The 20,721-nt window shown below is 38.5% G+C and overlaps 2 protein-coding genes across 3 annotated transcripts; one reads left to right on the forward strand and one right to left on the reverse strand.

Moving 5' to 3' along the window:
• Positions 1-1,786: 1,786 nt before the first annotated feature.
• pdia6 (protein disulfide isomerase family A, member 6) lies at positions 1,787-11,991 on the forward strand. Of its 2 annotated transcripts, none has more exons than XM_084736749.1 (13): positions 1,787-1,926; positions 2,248-2,389; positions 3,979-4,036; positions 5,527-5,653; positions 6,253-6,359; positions 6,469-6,602; positions 7,389-7,503; positions 8,639-8,779; positions 8,969-9,053; positions 10,020-10,092; positions 10,175-10,333; positions 10,446-10,542; positions 11,299-11,991. In XM_084736749.1, exons 1-13 carry the CDS (start codon positions 1,908-1,910, stop codon positions 11,368-11,370), a joined length of 1,329 nt encoding a protein of 442 aa, XP_084592875.1. In that variant the 5' UTR covers positions 1,787-1,907; the 3' UTR covers positions 11,371-11,991. The 2 variants fall into 2 exon arrangements, with proteins under 2 accessions (XP_084592875.1, XP_084592876.1); XM_084736750.1 differs by having other exon boundaries at positions 6,472-6,602.
• An 858-nt stretch (positions 11,992-12,849) lies between these two features.
• Positions 12,850-20,005, reverse strand: hpcal1 (hippocalcin-like 1). Its single transcript, XM_084736751.1, has 3 exons — positions 19,364-20,005; positions 17,366-17,471; positions 12,850-13,933 (listed from the first exon to the last, which is right to left on the reverse strand). Exons 1-3 carry the CDS (start codon positions 19,739-19,741, stop codon positions 13,836-13,838), a joined length of 582 nt encoding a protein of 193 aa, XP_084592877.1. The 5' UTR covers positions 19,742-20,005; the 3' UTR covers positions 12,850-13,835.
• Between the last annotated feature and the right edge of the window lie 716 nt (positions 20,006-20,721).

Genomic DNA, 20,721 nt, shown 5'->3' on the forward strand with positions numbered 1-20,721 from the left:
GTATTTCAGTTGTACTTGAGAAATCACATTCAGCTAGCTTCATATTTTAAGTTGAACCAACAAACCTTCAGTCACAATGATGAACATTACAAACACACTTGATTTCCTTTTATATTTTCTCAGTTTCAAGTGTCAGTTTTTCATTTCTGACAAGGAGCTTAAAGCTGCTGCAGCTGCTCCTGTTAGAGCCTTGAGTGAGCGTTCAAGTGTTTTTACTTGTGATGGGGTACTTTTATATTGTGGTAGAGCTGCTTTGACTTTTAGCAGTGGTTCTCAAAGTGGGATCTGGGGGGTCCTTGAGGGAGCTCTTACGGTGACCCCAGCAAAAAAAAAAAAAAGAATCATTTACAGTTTTTCCTCAATCGTTTTGCCTCATTTTTTTTTTCAGACATTCTCACAGTAACATTCTGTAAACTGTCAGTGCATTTGTCACAATTGTTTCATGAGGCATCACGACTCTATTGTATGTCTGCAAAAGGTGTTAACTCACCCAAAACTTTTCATTCATGCATCAAGGCCAAGTTTTTGTGTCAGAAAATTGGCCAGTGATGCCAAAATGAAAAGTTGTTTTGTCATTGTATGAGCATTACTGCTCAAATGTTTAGAAGTTTACAATGACAGTCAACCCTGGAAATGTTTCTTATGTACAAATCTCTGTTTTGTTTTCCTTTTCTGCTGACACAGACTGTTTACTGTATACACAAGAATGTCAGAGTGAATGCTATTGTGTATCACGCTGAACCTTTTAGTGTCATTTTAATTTTTTTCTTTTTTGCTTTTGGCTCAATTCTTGAATGAAAACTATTGTTTCAGAAGTTCAGATCCTTGAATAGTTAGTTTGTTGTTCACAATAAATCTGAATTTCTCATTTATTCAAGCAAACTGCACACATTCTGGCACATGTGTGGACAAAAGTAAGTGCATTTCTCTACAATTTGCACAGCATAACTTGCACTTGGCTTGCTGATCAAAACAGATGTGTTGGTTCTCAGTGAAATTGCAGTCCTCACAAATGTTATTTGATCACTTGAATCAGCGCTTGCGAAATGATCTACTTGGTTACCAAAATCTGTCAGACACACATCTATATTGTGAATGACAAACTAATTGCTAAGAGAATAACTTTTCTTTTGTAAAACTTTTTTTTTTTTTTTTTTTTTTTTTTTTTTAAAAAGCAGTGGTTCTCAAAGTGGGGTCCAGGGAGACTTTGGGGAGTCCCCAGCAAAAAGGAGAAAAAAATATTTTCACTGTGATTCCATCCGTATGATTATTTTTGTCATGGGTTTCATAAACTCTGTTATGAAGCATCTAAAGGCAAAAATCTTCTCAGGAACCCTGGGACAAAACTTTATTACATGAGGGTCTGCGGTGCAATAAATGTCAATTTCAGTGTCTTTAGTGTGAGAAAGTTTGAGAGCCATTGAAGTAAAGGATCTGAATACCTCTCCTTTCATTGCAAATCACAGTTGTAATAATACAAAACTTTTAGCAGCCTACTTTATATTTTATTTCACTAGAAACACATGGTTCACTGTGTGTGATAATATGTGTAATATATGGTCACTTTCTTGTCTGTGGCTCGCGTATAAACACATATGTGGACATAACACGCTTGTGTACTGTCATCAGACTTCTTTAAGACTGAGTCAGCCTTGTCACCCATTTGTTGCATCTCCTCTTGGTGGAGTTACATGTTGCCTCCTTTCTCCTCCAGCCCCTCTCCTCAATGTACCGGCGCTGTAAACTACACGGCGCACGCTGATTGGCTGAGGCGCAGCGTCGCCAGCGGCGGACCAATCAGCGCGGGCCACGGTGAGATTTTTCGATCTACTTTTTGTGGGAGCCGCAGCGGCAGCAGCACTGTGAGTGAAGCTAACACCGGAGACGAGCAGAGAGCAGCTAAAACCATGAGACCGCTTATACTTGGTGAGTAACCACAGACACAGCTCTTCTGTTAATATTAAATGTGAATTATCGTGAAGGTGTTAATGTTAATGTGTATTTCCGGCGCGTTCGCTCCTGTGGTTAGCTTGAATAGCTAAGTTAAGGTGCACAGGCCTCCGTTATGATTCAATCATTGAATTAATAAACGTCAGTTTCATTTGCTATTACATAAATCTGCAGTAATTCTCCACATTGACTGTATTTAACTGGGCTTATAATGCTGTTCCGGTGCCTGCTTTAGCATGTCTGGGCGTTAAAGTGAGCACACTAAGTCTTTTGTGTCTCCTTCTTCTTCTCCTCCAGGAGTGTTGGGCTGCTCCCTGGTCCTGTCTGTCCAAGCCTTCTACTCAGCCAGTGATGATGTTATTGAGCTCAACCCCTCCAACTTCAACAGGGAGGTGATCCAGAGTGACAGTCTGTGGCTGGTGGAGTTTTACGCTCCCTGGTGAGTCCATATATTATATATAATGCAGCTCTGGTGGCTGTTATTCAGTGATAACAAGTGTCCTTACAAGTAGAGACTGTAGCTTCAATGCAGGCATCTTACATGGACTCAGTGATGTGTGAGTCCTCCTTACAGTCAGTTAAGTCTTTGGAGACTTGTATGCAAAGTTGGTATCTCCTCCGTGGGTTGGGCTGCAGTTGCACAGTTCAAGATTATTAGTTGAACACACAATCTCACAGAAAAAGCAATTCCAACGTGCTTTACAAAGGGATGAAACAGTTGGAAACATAGCTGGAGGCACACAGCATGCATATACACACTCAACTAATTCAGCAAATCAGATTGATAGATATATACTTTATTGATTCTGATGGAAATTCAGCATCCAGTAGCTTATATGACAGTTACAAAAAAATGTGCATGCAGGAATACAAGAATGAATGTAGGAACAGAATAGCAAAATACAAGAATAGCAAAGGCTAGTTGTGTAACAGTCAAAAGTGAAACTAAACAGAAAATGATCTTCTTTGTTAAAAGTTGCCAGATTTTGATTGCACTATAGGAACTGGGAGAAAGTAAACTTGTCTAAAAATTCTAGACATATGTTTTATATTTCAGTGACTTGTGGAAGCACATTATCCCAAATGTTTTCAGCAATTATCAAACACAAGGAAATCCATAGTTATTTTAAGGTAACTTACACAAAAAAAACAGGAGATGCATCAGAGAGTGGGGAACGAAGGAAGTCGGTAAACTTGACTAAACGTATGAATGACATGAAAATGACATGAATAAAACTGCAACTTACGAGTATTTTCATGGTTAAATCTGTTGATTATTCTCTTAATCAATAGTTAAGTTGTTTGGTCTGTAAAATGTTAGGAGCCCAAAACCCAAGATGACAACTTCAGATGTCTTGTTTTGTCCACAGCCCAAAGATATTCAGTGACTGCAATCAGGGAATTTTGACATTTTTTTCTTAAGAAATTACTCAAACCAATTAATTGATTATCAAAATAGTTGGCGATTCATTTTATAATCAATCAATTGTTGCAGCTCTAGTGCGTTTCCTACTAGCCACTAGTTGCTATAACTTCCCTTGAGACAAAGGATGAATACATTACCTTATCTGTGAACATGATTCTGACTTGGTTCACTGTTTAACAGTGAAGATAGCAATTCCCATGATCCAACGCTGCTTCAAGATGTCATCAAACTACGTCTTTTGCAATTGCTTTGAAGTGAGAAGGGCCCCTAGCTGCAGAACTTGCATATTGTGCATTTAATTGCTTTTATACCCCAGGAGCAAAGTCTCTTCTGTAATGAACAGGTAGCCAGTTGAGACACCTAAATTCTGCTGTAAATTAAAGGTGTTAAATTTTCACTGGATGTGTTGATATTGGATCATTTGGTTCTGTGATTAATAGGAGTGACAGATACTTGTGACGTATTTAAAACCCTGTATTGAACGACTGTAGGAATATCTCTCTCTGATATCATGGTGTGTTTCTGTTTTAAAACTATATTACTGGCAATAAAACATTTTCTTCTTCTGATCCTTCCTCCCTCCCCACTGTTTATCACCACAGGTGTGGCCACTGTCAAAATCTTACTCCGGATTGGAAGAAGGCAGCCACTGCCCTCAAGGTAAACAAAACACCTCTGGTCGTCTCGCCATTAATGCCTCATTCACAGGCTCTTCAGATGGTCCCATTTCCTTTGTCGGGGACTCATCATTCTGATTTCAGTGTGTTCATGAGCTTTTAAGTCATAATGTGGAAACAACATGGATGCTACATGGGGTAGAGTGGTGTTTTGTTGTTATACTTGCAGTGTAGTCTAAGTGATGGTCAAGGGTAGTAGTGGATTACATATAATCAGGATTACATGATCTGTTTACAAGTATAAGTAACTATAATCAGCCCAGATTATGCTTGAAAAATGTGTAAGTAGTTATAGTTATACTGTCAAGGATAAAGTGATTACATTTTTGATTACATCTTCAAAATACAGTAACTGACTACATTTCAGAGTAATCTGAACCTTGCGATGTTTTAGATGATATTAGTGTCATGTTGGTATCCAAGTTTGCTGAAACAATTTGAAACCTTATATTACAAAGTGATTTTGTCTCTGACTTGTTGCTACACCTGTACGTTCCCTAAGACCAGCTGATTTGTTATCAGGGTTAATGCTAATAAATAACTTTTCTAAGTAATCTAGGTCACTCTGTGTGCACAGCAACCATCAGTTACAACCTAACACCACATCACAAGTTACATGTGAGCAAAAACATTCATAGGCAGTACATGAAAAGGTTCTCACCAACAACCAAACATTTACTTTCGGCCACCGTGTTTCTGTGTGTTCGACGTTAACAGACAACAACTCGGCTAGTTTCACAGACTTTCTGAGTTGTTGCTCCAACTTGAGAGGACATTCATGTGCATTTTCCCAGTTGAGAACTCATTATTCCAATTATTCTGACACCACATGAAAGCACAATTATTACCAGTTGGGCTGCAGACAGACTGGCAGATTCTTTTGTCTCAGCTGAAGACATTTTCAGTGAAAAGGCTTCAAACATCCATCAGTTGTAGAGAAACATTTACTAGACCTATCAGGACTGTTCATAAAAACAGATTTTAGTGAAAACTGCTGTTGGCAATATGATTATGATGATGTGCTTTCACTAGATTTCTGCAGACATAAGAAACACTTAATCAGGTGGATATAATGACAATGTGTGATATTGAAATCTGTTTGCTTTGCACCATTAAAGACAGCCCTGAAGCTATATAACGATTACTAAGCTCTAGTTCACAGCTTTGTTCCACCTCCAAATGTTTAGGAGCTTAAAACTCAGCAGTGAGAATAACTGCAAACAGAGGCGTGAGACGTGGGCAGATATGGGACTACAGTCAAATATTAATGAATAATATTTACTTTGTTCCGGATAAAATCAAGAGTCACTGTTTATTTCAGGAAATGTGTTTTTCCGCACATATTTATCACCTTTGATGTTATCAAATTCTGCATACGTAGGTAACTGCTGACTTCCAGAGTCGATTAAATGATTTACAGACCTGCTAAATTTCGCTGCTCACTCCAAACCTGTCTTTTCTGAAATCCTGCAGGGTATTGTCAAGGTTGGTGCCGTAGATGCAGACCAGCACAAGTCTCTGGGTGGTCAGTATGGCGTCAGAGGATTCCCCACCATCAAGATCTTTGGAGCCAATAAGAACAAGCCAGAAGAGTACCAAGGTACAGACAAAAAAAACACTGCACCAAAAAAATATCTTCTGCTGCAGGATACACAGATATGTGATGAGCAAATTAGAAATCTTCCCTCTATAGTTACCTTTCAGAAAGCTTTCCTGAAAAGAGATAAATCCTGGGAAGTTAAAAATAAAAATGTGTTTTAAAATAGCTGAGAAAAAGGGGGTGTAGACAGGCAACACGTTCTATTAACACACAAGAAGTGATAAACAAGTATGTTAAAAAACAAACAATAGCATCGATTGTGCAGGAGAGGTAAGAAATTCAAAGGGACTTAGAGTAAAACCTCCCCCTTAGGATTTACTATTCATCTTCATACTGTAGATATTTCTCTTTAACATGCAAGTATAGAAAACAAAACAAGTTAGTAGTTATTATAGTCATAAATGAAACTTAAACACACAAATACATGAACACAAAATGAATGCATTAACTATGGCACAGGTGTTTTTTCATATTAGATATAAATACAGATAATTGTGGACGGGTTTTGATTCGTGGTGATTTGATGCAGTTGTCAGTCTGACAAATTTATTTTAAATTAATTGGAGTAATCAAGTATTCTTTTAATCTTCATCCTTCAGGTGGACGCAGTAGCCAGGCCATCGTGGATGGAGCCATGAACGCTCTGCGCAATCTGGTGAAAGACAGGCTGAGCGGCAAGTCTGGCGGCTCCGGCTACAGCAAGCAGGTAGAACCAGCAGTGGACTCTCGGAGTAACTTTTTATTGCACTTATTTGAAATCAGAAGGATCAGACATCTCACTGCATGCGCTTAATTAACACTCCACTGCCTTCCAGCAAAGTGGCGGCGGAGGCGGCAGTAAGAAGGATGTGGTCGAGCTCACTGATGACAACTTTGACAAGATGGTGCTGGAGAGTGATGACGTGTGGATGGTGGAGTTCTTCGCCCCCTGGTGTGGACACTGCAAAAAGTGAGTTCAGAACCTGACACAGTCCATCCTCAGCTTTTTGTAAGACAGCCTTTTCTGACAGGAACCACCGTTAGATAAGCCACATCTTAAAAAAAGGACAATTCTTCATGTTGCCATCACTTTGTCTTTTAAAACCGTTAAAAATGTCATATCACGGACCTTTCATTGTGGTTTTAGTATCATTATATGCCCATTACATATGAAACCCTGGCTGTCTGGATCTGTGTTTTTGAGACCTGACCTTGAGTCATTCGTACACTGCAGCTCCAAGGAGGAAATGCTCAGCCATGGCTTTGACTGCTTATTTTGCTCATGATGCCTTCTAGCATGTCAGAATCACCATAAGTGCATGTTAACAGGGCTAAAAAATTTGATTTTCATTGAATGTAAGTTTGTTTGTAAAAAAAACCTGAACAGTGTTTTTTTCTGTAAATAATGTTCCAGTAAGTCTGGATAATCCGCAGACCTGAAAACATGTCATTAGAACTATTACTTCAGTAGAAAATAATCAATTTTAAAACTGATCAGTCAAGTCTGAGCTGTTCATTTGTTTTCTTAACTATATGGATCTGGTTTGCAGCATCTTTACATTTAAATACAGTACTTTTTTCACTTTACATTTAAAGTTAGTTTTTCAGAAGCGCCAGTTTGTCGAAGGTTCTTAACAGAATCATAGTAAGATCAGCAATGCACACATAATTTTGAATTGTGAATTCTCTACTGCAGATTTACCTCTTTTTGGGTAGCTCAGTTTTCTTAACCATCACTCTCCTCTGTCATCAATAGCCTGGAGCCTGAGTGGGCAGCTGCAGCCACAGCTGTCAAGGAGCAAACCAAGGGCAGAGTTCGCCTCGGAGCTGTGGATGCTACTGTTCACCAGGCCGTGTCCAGCCGCTACGGGGTGAGTAAGAATCGATAAGTTCACCGTTCGGATACAAAGTATTGTACAAGTGGACACAAAACAGAAGTGTGTAGGAGCACTGCTCAGTTTAAACACCAGGTGGGATCATTTTGTCCACAGAAGCTTTTCTGTCTTGTTTTTTTTTTTTTTTTTTAAATCATTAACGTTGAACTAAATTTAAATAGTCAAATTAGTCAGTGAAGATGATAATGCACCAGCCACTAAACCTTGGGACAAAAGGATACATCTGCTTTTCATATGTGGCTTTGACCCTGTAAACATGCCTGCTTGTAGTTTGAAATGTCAAGTCTAAAACATGAAATGATTCCAGTTTATAAAAGTGGTTAAACTTGCACGTTGGACGACCAAACTGTGGGTCAGAAATCTCCTTATTACTTCCCCATATATTGATTAATCTGACACTTATTTTCAAGCTGAATCAATTAATCATTTGGCCTAAAAAATGTCTGAGAAACTGGTGGCTTTAAATGTCTTGTTTTGTCAGTCCAATATACAATTATATTCATTTTAATCTGATAATAAACATGAGAAAAGCAGCAACTCTCCATATTTGAGATACTGAAAATGGCTTTTTCTGCCATTTTTGCATGATTACTCGACTAATCATTGCAACTCAGATATAATCTTTATTTAAGTAGATAAAATTAAAGGACACAGTGTGTCATAGATGCAAAGCAACAAACGTTCTTGCATATTGAAAATGGTATGAAAATAACTTTTGGTCTATAGCAATGATAAATGAAAATGAAAATATTAAATATATTATTTTTGTCGAAGCCACAGGGGTCACTGCAGAGGGAAAACTACATTTCAATATGTTTGACTCCAAAGAGACTTTAGTCATGAGAGTGAGTCTCAGCTGCTTAGTACAGTTACATTAATGACTAAATGAAACACTTCAGTTTAAGCAGGCAGCGTAACGTCAACCACCAATCTAACAGTTGTGTCTTGCCACTGAAATTCACCCAGACGTATCATATAACGTAGAACCATTAAAAACATGGCTTTCCCATACTGAATCCCTAACTAACTATTAATATGTCAATGAATCTGAGGCCGTTATTCACAGAACTTAAGAATATATGTGGGGTTTTTTGTGTGTGTGTGTGTGTAGATCAGAGGATTTCCCACCATCAAGATTTTCCGCAAAGGCGAGGAGCCCGAGGACTACCAAGGAGGCCGGTCCCGTGGCGACATCATCGAGAGGGCGTTGGATCTGTTCTCTGACAACGCTCCTGCTCCTGAGATGCTGGAGGTCAGTACACCTGTGTATTCATTCATGTGTAGAGGTTTAAAGTGCTCAATTCAACAGTAAACATCTGAAGATGATGCTCATCTGGGTCGCAATTATAAACCTACTGATCCTTAATAATATTTGTCAATATATAAAATTAATGTGAACCCACATAAAACATGACGTGACATGTAAATGTTTGTCTCTCAGATCCTTAATGAAGACATCTTGAAGAAGACCTGTGAGGACAGTCAGTTGTGTATCATTGCTGTCCTGCCACACATCCTGGACACAGGTAAGACCAAACACAGAACTGACTGTGAACATGTTCAATTGTTTCATTGCCTGAGAGCTTTTACTTTTAGTTTTTTTTTAATCCAAATAGTTTAGTGATTTTACTTACATAACATTTTCAATGCAGGCATTTTGCAACATGAAACTTGTGTATTAAAACAAATCAATAAAATTTCCCTCTCGGAGAGATTGCCCCTGGAGGAACCCCCCCAACCTTGTTTGTAGTTTCATCTCACCTTTTTCACTACTGTAAACAAATCTGAAATTAAATGTAGATTTATTGTATGTAACAACAACCACTGGACTTAAAGTGAACAGAAAAGTGGAATTGTAAGGGCATAATAATGCATATAAAGCATGTTGTGAATTTTTTAAATGATTAAATCTTTAAAAAAAATCTGCTTTAATCTAGATTTGTTGGCATTTAGCCTTTCAAAAACCAAATTTCACTGCTTTAAAAACAGTTTGCGCTCCTGTTAGCCGTACAGAAAGGTAATCACACACCCATATTATCGGGCGGTCTACCAGCAATGCATAAGTGCAGCCTTACCTCACTTCCCTTGACCACGCTCCCTTTGGGGTGAAAACAAGCGCTGTTAAAGTCCCAGCGCCAAACTCAAATGCTGATGTTGGTAATGTAAGTAGTTTACCATGACGCCACGGTGGACAGAGTACAGAAATAACAAAAATAGTGTCTTAAAAAGTGACAGATACGTGAGGATACATCACCCCCGGCCACTTGGTGGGACCGTTCTTCCACTTTGAAGGAATATTCCTTGTAGTAGCTTAAACATGACAGATCTTTGGATTTTGTGTGTTTTGTCAAGCTCAGACCATTTGAACTAACTGTGTTATTCAGTAGTTCAAAAGCAGCAGTCCTGCTGAACACATTTCTCACACCAAAGATGGATTAATTATGAGACCCTTTCATTTTTTGAATCCCTCACCATCTGATGTCTTTTAACAGGCGCAGCAGGTAGAAAAGGCTACCTGGACGTGATGATAAAGATGGCTGAAAAGTACAAGAAGAAGATGTGGGGGTAAGAATATGAGAACAGTCCTGGATTATTATTCGTATGACTAATTACGACTGTGACTAACAGCCCGCTCTGCCTTCGTCAGCTGGCTGTGGACTGAGGCTGGAGCTCAGATGGAGCTGGAATCATCTCTGGGTATTGGTGGATTTGGCTACCCTGCCATGGCTGCCATCAACACTCGCAAGATGAAGTTTGCCTTGCTCAGGGGTTCCTTCAGTGAGACTGGCATCCATGAATTCCTCAGGTAAGATGCTGACTGTTGTCAGATTTTTTTTTTTTTTTTATCAGAATCAAAACAAAAATCCTCTGCAGAGTAAACTGAGTGATGGTGCTCACGTCGTTCCTCTTCTCCTCAGGGAGCTCTCCGTGGGCCGCGGCTCAACTGCCACATTTGGAGGCGGCTCCATGCCCAAGATTCACACTGTGGAGGCCTGGGACGGCAAAGATGGACAGGTGAGTGGGAGCTTTACAGTGGTCTCTTAGTCAGAGGGGAAAATAATAAAGCAAAATGTGGATCTTCAGATAATAGTCTGTTCCACAGCAAAGTTTAGTTTCATCTCTTTCACAGCCAAGACTTAAAAGAATATATAAAACACTACCAATAGTGAAACAAGCTCACTATGGTTTATGATGGCTCTTTTGACAGCAGCCATGAGTGAAATCAGACCGTGGAACTATTCAAACTACAAAACAGACAGAAATCCAATAGCCAGATCATTGATTCCAATTAACCAGCTGTCTCAATCACCCCTCAAATTGCACGTTGTTCACTTTAAGAGCCCTGTCTTATTTTCTCTGTTGTATATTTGCTATTCTCTTTAATAAAGCAAAGGTACTTCTTACCTGCTTACTTGTTTAATTGATGGAAAAATTGGTGGAATACTTCATTAACTAAAATAATTGATAGCTGCAGCCCGAGGTAAAATTGGGCTGTGTGCATGCAGTGCCTGCCAGCTTAATTCGAAGAACGTCCTCCTGCTCTGCGTCGCAATCATGCACACCGAAGAATATGTCAAGAAACACTGTTATGTAATATGTCAGTTGGGAGAAATCTATTTGTAGTTATCTGTCTGAATTTAAGAAAAGAGCAGAGTTTATAGGCACACAGTTCACAAAAATCTGCGATCTCTGACTGAGTTGAAAGTTTTCTGGCTCATCACCATCTTTGCTAACAGTTTGTCTTTATTTTATGCTCCCTGTCAACCGCAGCTTCCTGAGGAGGACGACTACGACCTCAGTGACGTAGACCTGCATGATGACTTTGACAAGGAGGAGTTATGAGCCCAAATGGGACGGGATCTGATCCAGGCTGTCTGACTGGTTGGATCTGGTCTGGTCCTGTGCGACCCGCCTCCCCTCTCCTGTGGACGAATGGGAGGCCTGGTCGCCCAGTTACTGAAATGCTCCAGAAAAGACACATGGGAGACTCCTGCAGTTTCTCACATCATCTTTGTCAGTCACACGGGGACAGGAGGGGAAGGTGTCGTGTCCCTGGAGTGAACTTTGCCTCACATACCTGCTGAACGTTAAGAAGCTGCGTATTTATACGGCTGCTGCCAGCTGAGAAGAGGACGGAGGAGGTTCTGAATGTGCCGTCTCAGTTGTTCATTCAAGTCTTTTTCAAATATTGTCCCCCTCTCCCCTCTTCAGCCGCCCTTAAGCACCTATTTTAAGATGTGGACTTGTCAAAGTAACACTTCAATGTCCAACCCGATGTGACTCTATTTTTGTTCTCTTTTTAAAATCAGTGAGTGTGAATCTTGGTGGGTTTGCATCATGTTTGTCCAGGACAAGGGGAATACTGTGGGACTTCTTGTGTAGATTTTTCTTACACGACTTTATTTCAATTGTGTGAAAACAAAATGACATTTTTGTTACAAAAATAAAAAGGAATAAAAACAATCACAGCTTCCTTATTCACATGAACTGTTACAATATCAGAAAAAAGGTACCACTTTACAATAAGACTATCCTTGTGAAAGATTAGGTTATTAACACTTTATAAATGATTAAACTCAGGATCCAGTTATTGCTTACTACTAATTGATACTAATGACTTACTACCACTTTTAATTGGCAAATGGAGCCTTTGTTTAAAGTGTAAACAAGGTGAACAACATTGTCAAAGCCTGTAAAGGTGTAACAATATATCGATCCAATATGATGGATTAAAAAGTGAAAATATTGATCTATATTGTTCTTGTTAAGATACGCTTTTATTTTGAAATTTGCACTGCATGTCTGGACCATAAATGTCTGGAACAGTTCAGTCTGACACATTTTTGAATCGTAATTACAATTTTTAGTTATATTTTTTGTGGTTTGTGATTATTAAACAGACATATATGTTCTGTTGTTGATCGCAGACTGTAATATTGACAAATATCAAGTCATTGTCTGAAGAATTTATATATCTTGTGATGAAACTTTACACCCTTAACAGCCTTAGTGTATGAATCTGTTAATTTGACATGTTCATTTGATGGCAAATTAAACATTTTGATTATTAAGATAAACTGATAGTGGTTAAATGCTCATAACTTGTCAAGAAATATGTGATGAAGCTGACAGGTATAAATGCTGCTGATGAAGAAGACAAAGTGAGCCAAGTAAGCCATGACGTCTGTGGCTTAACAGTACAGTTTAATGTGGGCTCAATATTTGGCAAGCAACAGGTCACTATTTCCCTTTTTATCTCATGTGTTTTAGCAGCTTCTTAATGATTTATAGTAGTTAAAACCTAATTAATAACCCAATAACCCTTACAGACCATTTACAAGTAATTTATAAGGGTGGTCTTATTGTGAAGTGGTACCAGAAATGCATATCACTGAGCGCATGCAATACCAAAGGCATATAGAACTTGTTCAGAACACGAACTGGTTCAAGGGACAGGTCGCCCTAAAATCAAAAATACATATTTTCTTCTTGCTTGTAGTGCTTTTTTATCAATCTTGACAGTTTTGTTATGAGTTGCAGAGTTTTGGAGATATCGGCCATCGAGATCGGCCTTCTCTCGAATATAATGGGATTAAATGGCACACGTGGTGCTCGCGGTCCTCAAAGTGTCAAAAAAAAAAATACATCTGAGAAAAACAACACCATTGTCTCTTTCTAGAACTCATGACCTGGTTACTCAAGACAATCCACAGATCTTGTTCTGAGCAGTTTCATGTAGGGACCACTTTCTATCTGCAGTAGAATCTACCAGAACTACTTCCTTTCTTTATATTTGAGAGACCTACAAAACTCAGTAAGTCACACCATAACAATCTAGATGGATAAACAGCACTACAGGCAAGAAGAAAAAAATATATTGGGGGTGGAATGTCCCTTTAAACTACAGTTGGCATCCTGAACAACAATAAGCCATAGTTAAATCCAATCAAATTATGTTAAGTGATGTAATTAGTTTCCTCTTGGTGTAACATAACAGGAGTCATAATACTTGCGAGCACATAATCCAGTCTATATAAATATATGATATGGCACTTCACTTATGGAGGACAATTAAAACCATTTCAAGGCAAGAGAGCTTTGGAAAAGAAGCACAGGATACCTCAACTGAAAGCACGTCATCGTCCACAGAAAAGGAGCCACATTGACAAAAGAGAAGTATCCATTAATGTAAACATTTAAGACATGGAGTGCTGTTAAAATGAAAGGATTGTCTGTTCAGGAGGGGTTGTGATAAAGCTGGATGAACGTGGGTTTGTGATTGCGTGTGTCTGTCATTGTCTCTGTCCTCAGAACTGACGAGAGGCTCCCTGATCCGACTGCAGCAGTCTGACAATGGATGGGTCGCTCTTGGCACCTTTAATGAACTCCTCCAAAGACAATCTACCTGTGAAGCAGAGACCAAAAAAAGATTCCACCGTCACCAGCTGTCAAACACGTGACGACGGGGGTGAATCATGCAGCAACCACCCGCTGAAATAAACTGACAAGCTTCTGATCTTCATCTTGAGCTTAAAATATAATCACTTAATCCAGTACAGACAAAGTAAACAACATGTTTTAAATAAATTATAATCAGCCTGCGTTAACATTCTTGTGACTGAGCGATTGCATAGCTGTCAAGTCACACTGACCACCAGGTGGCGCTGTTGTTTTATTTACATGTAATTGTAGAATTCTTTCAGTACACTGATCAAGGTTCTTATTGTTGACTAAAACTCAACTAAAAACTCAAAGTACGTGTGAAAAAACATTTTAGTCAACTGAAATAAAAAATCAAAACTGACTTAAAAGTATTTCAGTTACGTACTTATACTGTACTTATACATATATGTATTTAAAAGTAAAATAAAAGAAAGATATAAAAGAAATGTTTTTTAGTTTTAGTATTTGTCACTTTGGTCAAACGTGCCCCTGACAAATACTCCCATATCATGATTAAAAAATTAAAATAATACTGAAACTAATAAAAACTTAACAAAAACTAAAAACTGAAAACTAAACTGAATTCAAAGCTAAACAAACAAAAAGTAGGAACAGACTACATCAATAATTTATAATTTACTTTTAAATCCTTAGTATTAATTGTTACTGGCCACATACAAGCTGCCCATAATAACTATAAATATTAATGAAACAATATTAAAGAACTCATTTTAAAATAAAACATGAATAAAATGTGTAAACATATTGCAGTTGAACCCCAACTTCTTAATAATTCTATTATGTGGGGATTCTTATTTAAATAGGGAACAACTACATATTATTTGGCAATACCATATTTAAATGTAGAATTAACTGACGTCTCTGGGGAGACCTGTTCAAAGTGAGAATGTAGTTCATAAACTTAGAGAAATATGAGAGCGATATGAGACACGTTTATGCAATTTACAGAAAGTCATCCAGCTAAAATGAAAGAGTAAAATTGAAAAAGCACATTTTTTGGTATATAATTTAATTTAAACAATATATAGTGTTTGCAAAGGTTAATGTATGTGTGTCTGACTGTCCCTTCAATGCCAAAAAACAGTAAATATAATGTTAAAATTTACACACACACACATATATATATGTAAACACACTCATATATGTATATATATATATATATATATATATAATTACACTATTTCAATATTTTACATCCTTCTTGAGATTTTTACCCACTTCAAGTAAAATTTCTAAGCAACCCTGTGGCTTTAAGATTTGTCTAATCTAGCACAAATATAAACTGCAACAGCACAACATGATGTGTTTAAAAATAACTGCAACTTTCTGTCACACGTCATCTGTGTTAATTTGAGAAAGGAGGGTTAGACGAGTTTTGGGAGATTTGCCCCGACTGCAGCTGTAGGCCTGGTCTGTTATAAAGCTTGAGCCTGAGACACACAGTTTGACTTTTCAAAACAAGCTTTGCTTCCCACTGCCGCATGAATAGCTCTAAATATCTTACTGAGATGTGACAAAAGCTCTCAGAACAGTGAGACTTTGGAAATGCTTGGGTACACATCACATGGGTGCAGCATCACCTTTTCACACTAAATGTCAAACCGCTGGAATCGAGGTGGCTCAGCAGGCTCAGATGAAAAAGGCTGTTAATGATCTTGTGAGTCGTGTCCATGTTATGTCACATTGTTATGTGACATCCTATTACTCCCTCTGTCTCTCTCAGTCGCCCATCCTCCTTATTTCCTGTTCCTCTCCAGATTGCTCTGTGATGGTACGTGTGTAATGTCAGAGACTATTACATAACTAATCTTTCATGATATGTCTACTTTTTTTTTGCTGTCTTGATGTGAAAGTTTCTTTCTAATTTTAGCAGAAAATATTAATAGTACAGGAGTGTAATCCTTCTTCCTGCTAAGCCATGTGAGTTTACTTTTGTTTGAGTCTTGGCATACGTCAGCTTTGCAGTCATGGAGCACCAGCATCATCATTAAAAATATACAAAATGTACTTGGTAACACTTCCCATGTTTTTGTGTCGAAGTGACTAAAGGGGACAACAGTTTTTGAAACTGGTCCAGTACTGACGGACAGCCCTGCATCCAGCATAAGTGAAACTGAGCTACGATGTAATCTTTATGGGCAACTGCAAAACGTCAAAATACATCCACTAAAAGTGCTTGTTTTTGACACTGACTGACTCAGATTGTTATTTTAAGTGTCTGACTACATTATGGAAAGGATCCCGACCGAGGCAGACCTTTTTTAAAGAGTAAGATACATTTTGTTTAACAAGAAACAGCTGCTATTGGTCTCACTGAACTAACCAGACTCCCAATGAGAAATGATAATTTTGTCATTGTCATCGTTGTCTTCTCACAAACTCGACAGAAACAAAGTAAAACTCACCAAAAATGTCTTGGCTCATCTTTCCACTGCTCCAACAATCAACAACTTCAGTCAGGTCCAGCTGTTTCTGGTTAAACAAAATGTATCTTACTCTTTAAACAAAGGCCTATCTCTGTAGTGATGCTTTCCATAATGTTGTCAGACTCCTACAATAAAATCTGTGCCTGTCATTGGCAAAAACAAGCAGTTTTAATGGCTGTACTTTAATGCCAATAAGGACCATTTTACCATATTATCATTCAGTATCTGTTTATACAGCAGCATCCACTTGTGGACGCCCACAGGAGGGTTATAGTTGTTGGCAAATGTATTAATGAACACTCATATCTGTTCACAACTAAAACTATTTATTACTGATTATTATCTCTGCCGGGTGTAAGTGCTTGTGTGTGTGTGTTCATGCCCAACAAACCAGAAGCTTGTTCAGAGATAATCTCGCATACTACTGGACTGATCAGTTTTTAACTGAAACAGTCTCAAACATAAGTACATAAGTTGACAAGACCATCGGCTAGAGGCTCGGTTACATCTGGTGAGCTGTTCTTAATGCCTGTTATGAGGTCAGGTTCTGTGTGAAATCAGGAAAAACAAGCCTGTGTTTATATTTTCCCAGGCATATTTAGAGAGAGTAGATTACAGTGGAAATACCTCTGCTTTTGTTCACAGGGACCTATAAATTCAATTAAATATGAAACTTCTTTGTAGTAGCTTTAAATTACAAAATAAACATAATTGGGATCTTGAGTTACTTTCAAAAATATGTAATTCAGTGTTTGTCATTTGGTTACATCCAAATATTTTTTTTCAGGCTGCCTGGCGAAGATCTGCGCTCTAATGAGTCACCTCTTCTAGTTATTAAATGTTTATACAGTGCTTATAAATGCTGAATAGGCGAACTTGAAGTGTTGCTGAATATTTTTGGTCCGCACCAAATTCTCTCGCAAAAAAAAATCAAACATTAGCCTTACCATCATTGTCGATGTCCATCTGTCTGAAAATCTTATCTGTTCTTTTCTCTGGTGTGGATTCATCCTCCGGCATCTTCATCACTGATGACACCATCTTGTAAATTGCCTACACAGGAGGGTAAGAACAATCGCTGTTATGTGCGTATTGATTTGGTTGTTTCTCTGTGTGAAGCTTTTAGGCAGTAAGGATGAAAAATAACTGCTCCCACCTGACATATTTGTTCCACGTTTCGTCTGAATGCTTTGACCTGTTTTCTGGTGCTACCTGGTAATGACGGTGTTCTGGCAACTGAAGCTCATCCTGCTGTTACTCACAGTGAGTCCCTCTGTACAGGCTATAATGTGTCTATTTGTATCTTCTAAAACTATACACGGTTCATGCAGAGGTCTGTGGCTTTGGTGAGGGAAAGAGGTTTTGCTGAAAAACAGAGAGTGTTCTACAGTAACAAAAGCCCTGCTGCTTTTTACTGTTTTTTTTTTTCTTCTTCTTTTTTTTTTTTACATTCATTTGTATCCACAAACACAGCAGACTGAGCCAATATTGATATGGGCCTGCAGGCTGCTCAGCTCAACATATTGGAAGAGTAAATATAGCCACAGTGATAAGAAAAAAAAAACGAAAGGGCAGCCTGCATCCATGATGTGAAGTGAGAATAACCCAACTAAAAACAGTAATTTAACAGTAAGGTTAAATGCATGAACACACAATGAATTAGCAAAACAATTAGCGGATAAATTAATACAACTCTAATTGGCAACTATTATCAAGCAAAAATATCAAACCATTTTCAGTTCCAGCTGCAAAGATGTGAAGATCTGCTGCTTTTCTCTTGTCTTATGTGATAGTGAAATGAAAATCTTTGGGTTTTGGACTGTTGGTTTGACAAAACTACTATAGACAATAAAAATGTCACCAATGATGAAAGTAATTCTTAGTTCTAGCCCTACTAAAACCTCTAGAACAAGTAATAATTTAGTTTAGTCTTAAGTTTTGAATAACCATTTATTATTTTTATGTATATGGTAAGGTTGTCTTAAGTATCAATACCTACTTTTACAATACTACGTTTGAAATGATACAATACCCATTATAAAATGAAAAGTACTGAGGCTGATACCTTCTGCCTGAAGTTTGGTTTGTCTCACAAAACCAGACACGGTTCAGTGACTTTTTTTCTGTACCGGTACTGTGTGTAGGTTGTTCATTTTAAACCCCTAATTTGTGTATGCAGAACAGTTTTTTATTTTTTCCATGGTACCAACGAATGTATCAGGTATCATTTTTTAAATCATTTTTCTAATACTAGTGTACAGCTTGAATTTAGTCACTCCAGGACGTTGCAATGTTGCTATCTCAAATATTAACGCAAAATTAATCAGTCCCAGTGAATTATGCACCAACTCAGTATTTTATTATTAACAATTTTTTGTATTTATTTTATTTTGTCACAAGTACTGAAAAGAACACAAGGTTTATCACTGTTATAGATAATTATCAAAACTCTTGCATTTTATATTTTATAATTTTGTGCTTACTGTTTTGACTGAGTTTGATCTCCAAAAAGAAAAGAGGGCGGTTTTACTTTCTCTGGAAAATGTTGTCTTTGATTTTGTAATGAATTATACAAAAAAAATCACAATCTTTGTTTGCAATTTTCACTTGCTTCCACCATTTTTTTTTTGCAAAAAATGCCATAAAACATTGCGACATGAATCAAGCTGCCATGAAATCAGGCATTTTTGGCTGCAAAAACAGAAAAAAATCCACGCAAACCCCAGAGAGACTGAACAATCACTGTATAATATCAGCTAAATCTTAGGGTCTATATAAAGAACAGGTACTTCTAGAACCTCATCAGGTCAATCAGGATGTCAGTTGTCTTAGATGAGTCAGGGTAAGGCTGAAGAGTCTGGTATACACAGCACATAAATACATCCATGATGAAACCCTTCTCTGTCATATGATGAATCAGTATGAGTCATACCGTGTGTCCTCACCTGAACTATCTCCAGCATCTCTGCCCGGCTGATGTATCCATTCCCGTCCAGGTCATACATGCTGAAGGCCCAGCGCAGCTTCTGCTCAAGCCCGCCACGAGACGTCACGCTTAGGGCGATGATGAACTCCCTGAAGTCGATGGTGGCATCGCCATTGGTGTCAAACGTGCGGAAGACGTGCTCTGCAAACTTTGAGGCGTCTCCATAGGGGAAGAAGTTGGCGTAGATCTTCTTGAACTCCTCCACGGTCAGGTGGCCAGTGGGACAGTCCTTGAGGAAGCCGCGGTACCACTCCTGCAGCTCATGGTCAGTGAACTCTGTGTTTTCTCTCAGGTCGTTCAGGACCTCGGGTCGCAGCTTGCTGTTCTGTTTCCCCATGACTCTCAGGCAGGCAGGTAGCTGAGCTGGCGTTTCTACCCTCTCCTGTCACTTCTCCTGTGCGTTCGCTCTCCACGTCCGCTTTCTCTGCTCCTGCAGGAGACCAACAACCCTCATTAATATCCCTGCATGAACCATGAACATCATCAATGATTCATTGGTTCAATAATTCCTCTCAGCTTGTGCATGTGTTCATGTGTTGAAGATGCTCCTCAGTTCAAAAAACTGGGGGATAAATCTGGACAGATGAATGCATTCACAAGAGAAAACCAGAGATGAAATTACAACTCAGGTGTCATGAGGTTACAATGTGTGTGTGTGTGTGTGTGTGTGTGTGTGTGTGTGTGTGTGTGTGTGTGTGTGGTGGGGGTGGCCTGGTCTCCGTGGATACAGTATGAATCCTCTGGCACGGTGATAATATATCGACCCTTCACTGCATGGTGGAAGGACAAGTGTCCTGGGGCTTTGTAATTCTCAATAAAACCACTTGCTAAAAGGTCAAGCTGATACTGACTGTTGTTACTGAGAAGGCCAGACATTCACCTCAACAATAATCCCCACCTTTATGTGAAAATGAATATTCGAATTGATTTTAAGCAGGTGGAGTTCATACACTGATTAAAGAGAAACACAAATGATGGCTAATACTAATGCAAACAAAGACACCGAAACATTTGACCACCTGGTCCTATTCACCTTTAGCTTCTGTGGTTTGTCTAAATTCTGTTTCCATGGTTATATCCTGTTTATTCATGTATGCAGGAGTGTTCATGATTGGGGATATGAGGATGCATAAAAACAACACATCCAGTATAAAACCATAACAGCATAATAGATATTAGATGGGACACTTTGTGCATGGCACCCACTGATGAAGTAGAGGTAAACATGGGTGTGTTAGTAAGCACAAAGGGTATGACACCTGACTGATGGCATACAGATGCTTTTAAAGGGACAGTTCACAGCAAAATCAAAAATAC

The sequence above is a fragment of the Lutjanus erythropterus genome, chromosome 15 (genome assembly GCF_056507025.1).
Source record: "Lutjanus erythropterus isolate fLutEry1 chromosome 15, fLutEry1.hap2, whole genome shotgun sequence".
Lineage (NCBI taxonomy): Eukaryota > Metazoa > Chordata > Actinopteri > Lutjaniformes > Lutjanidae > Lutjanus > Lutjanus erythropterus.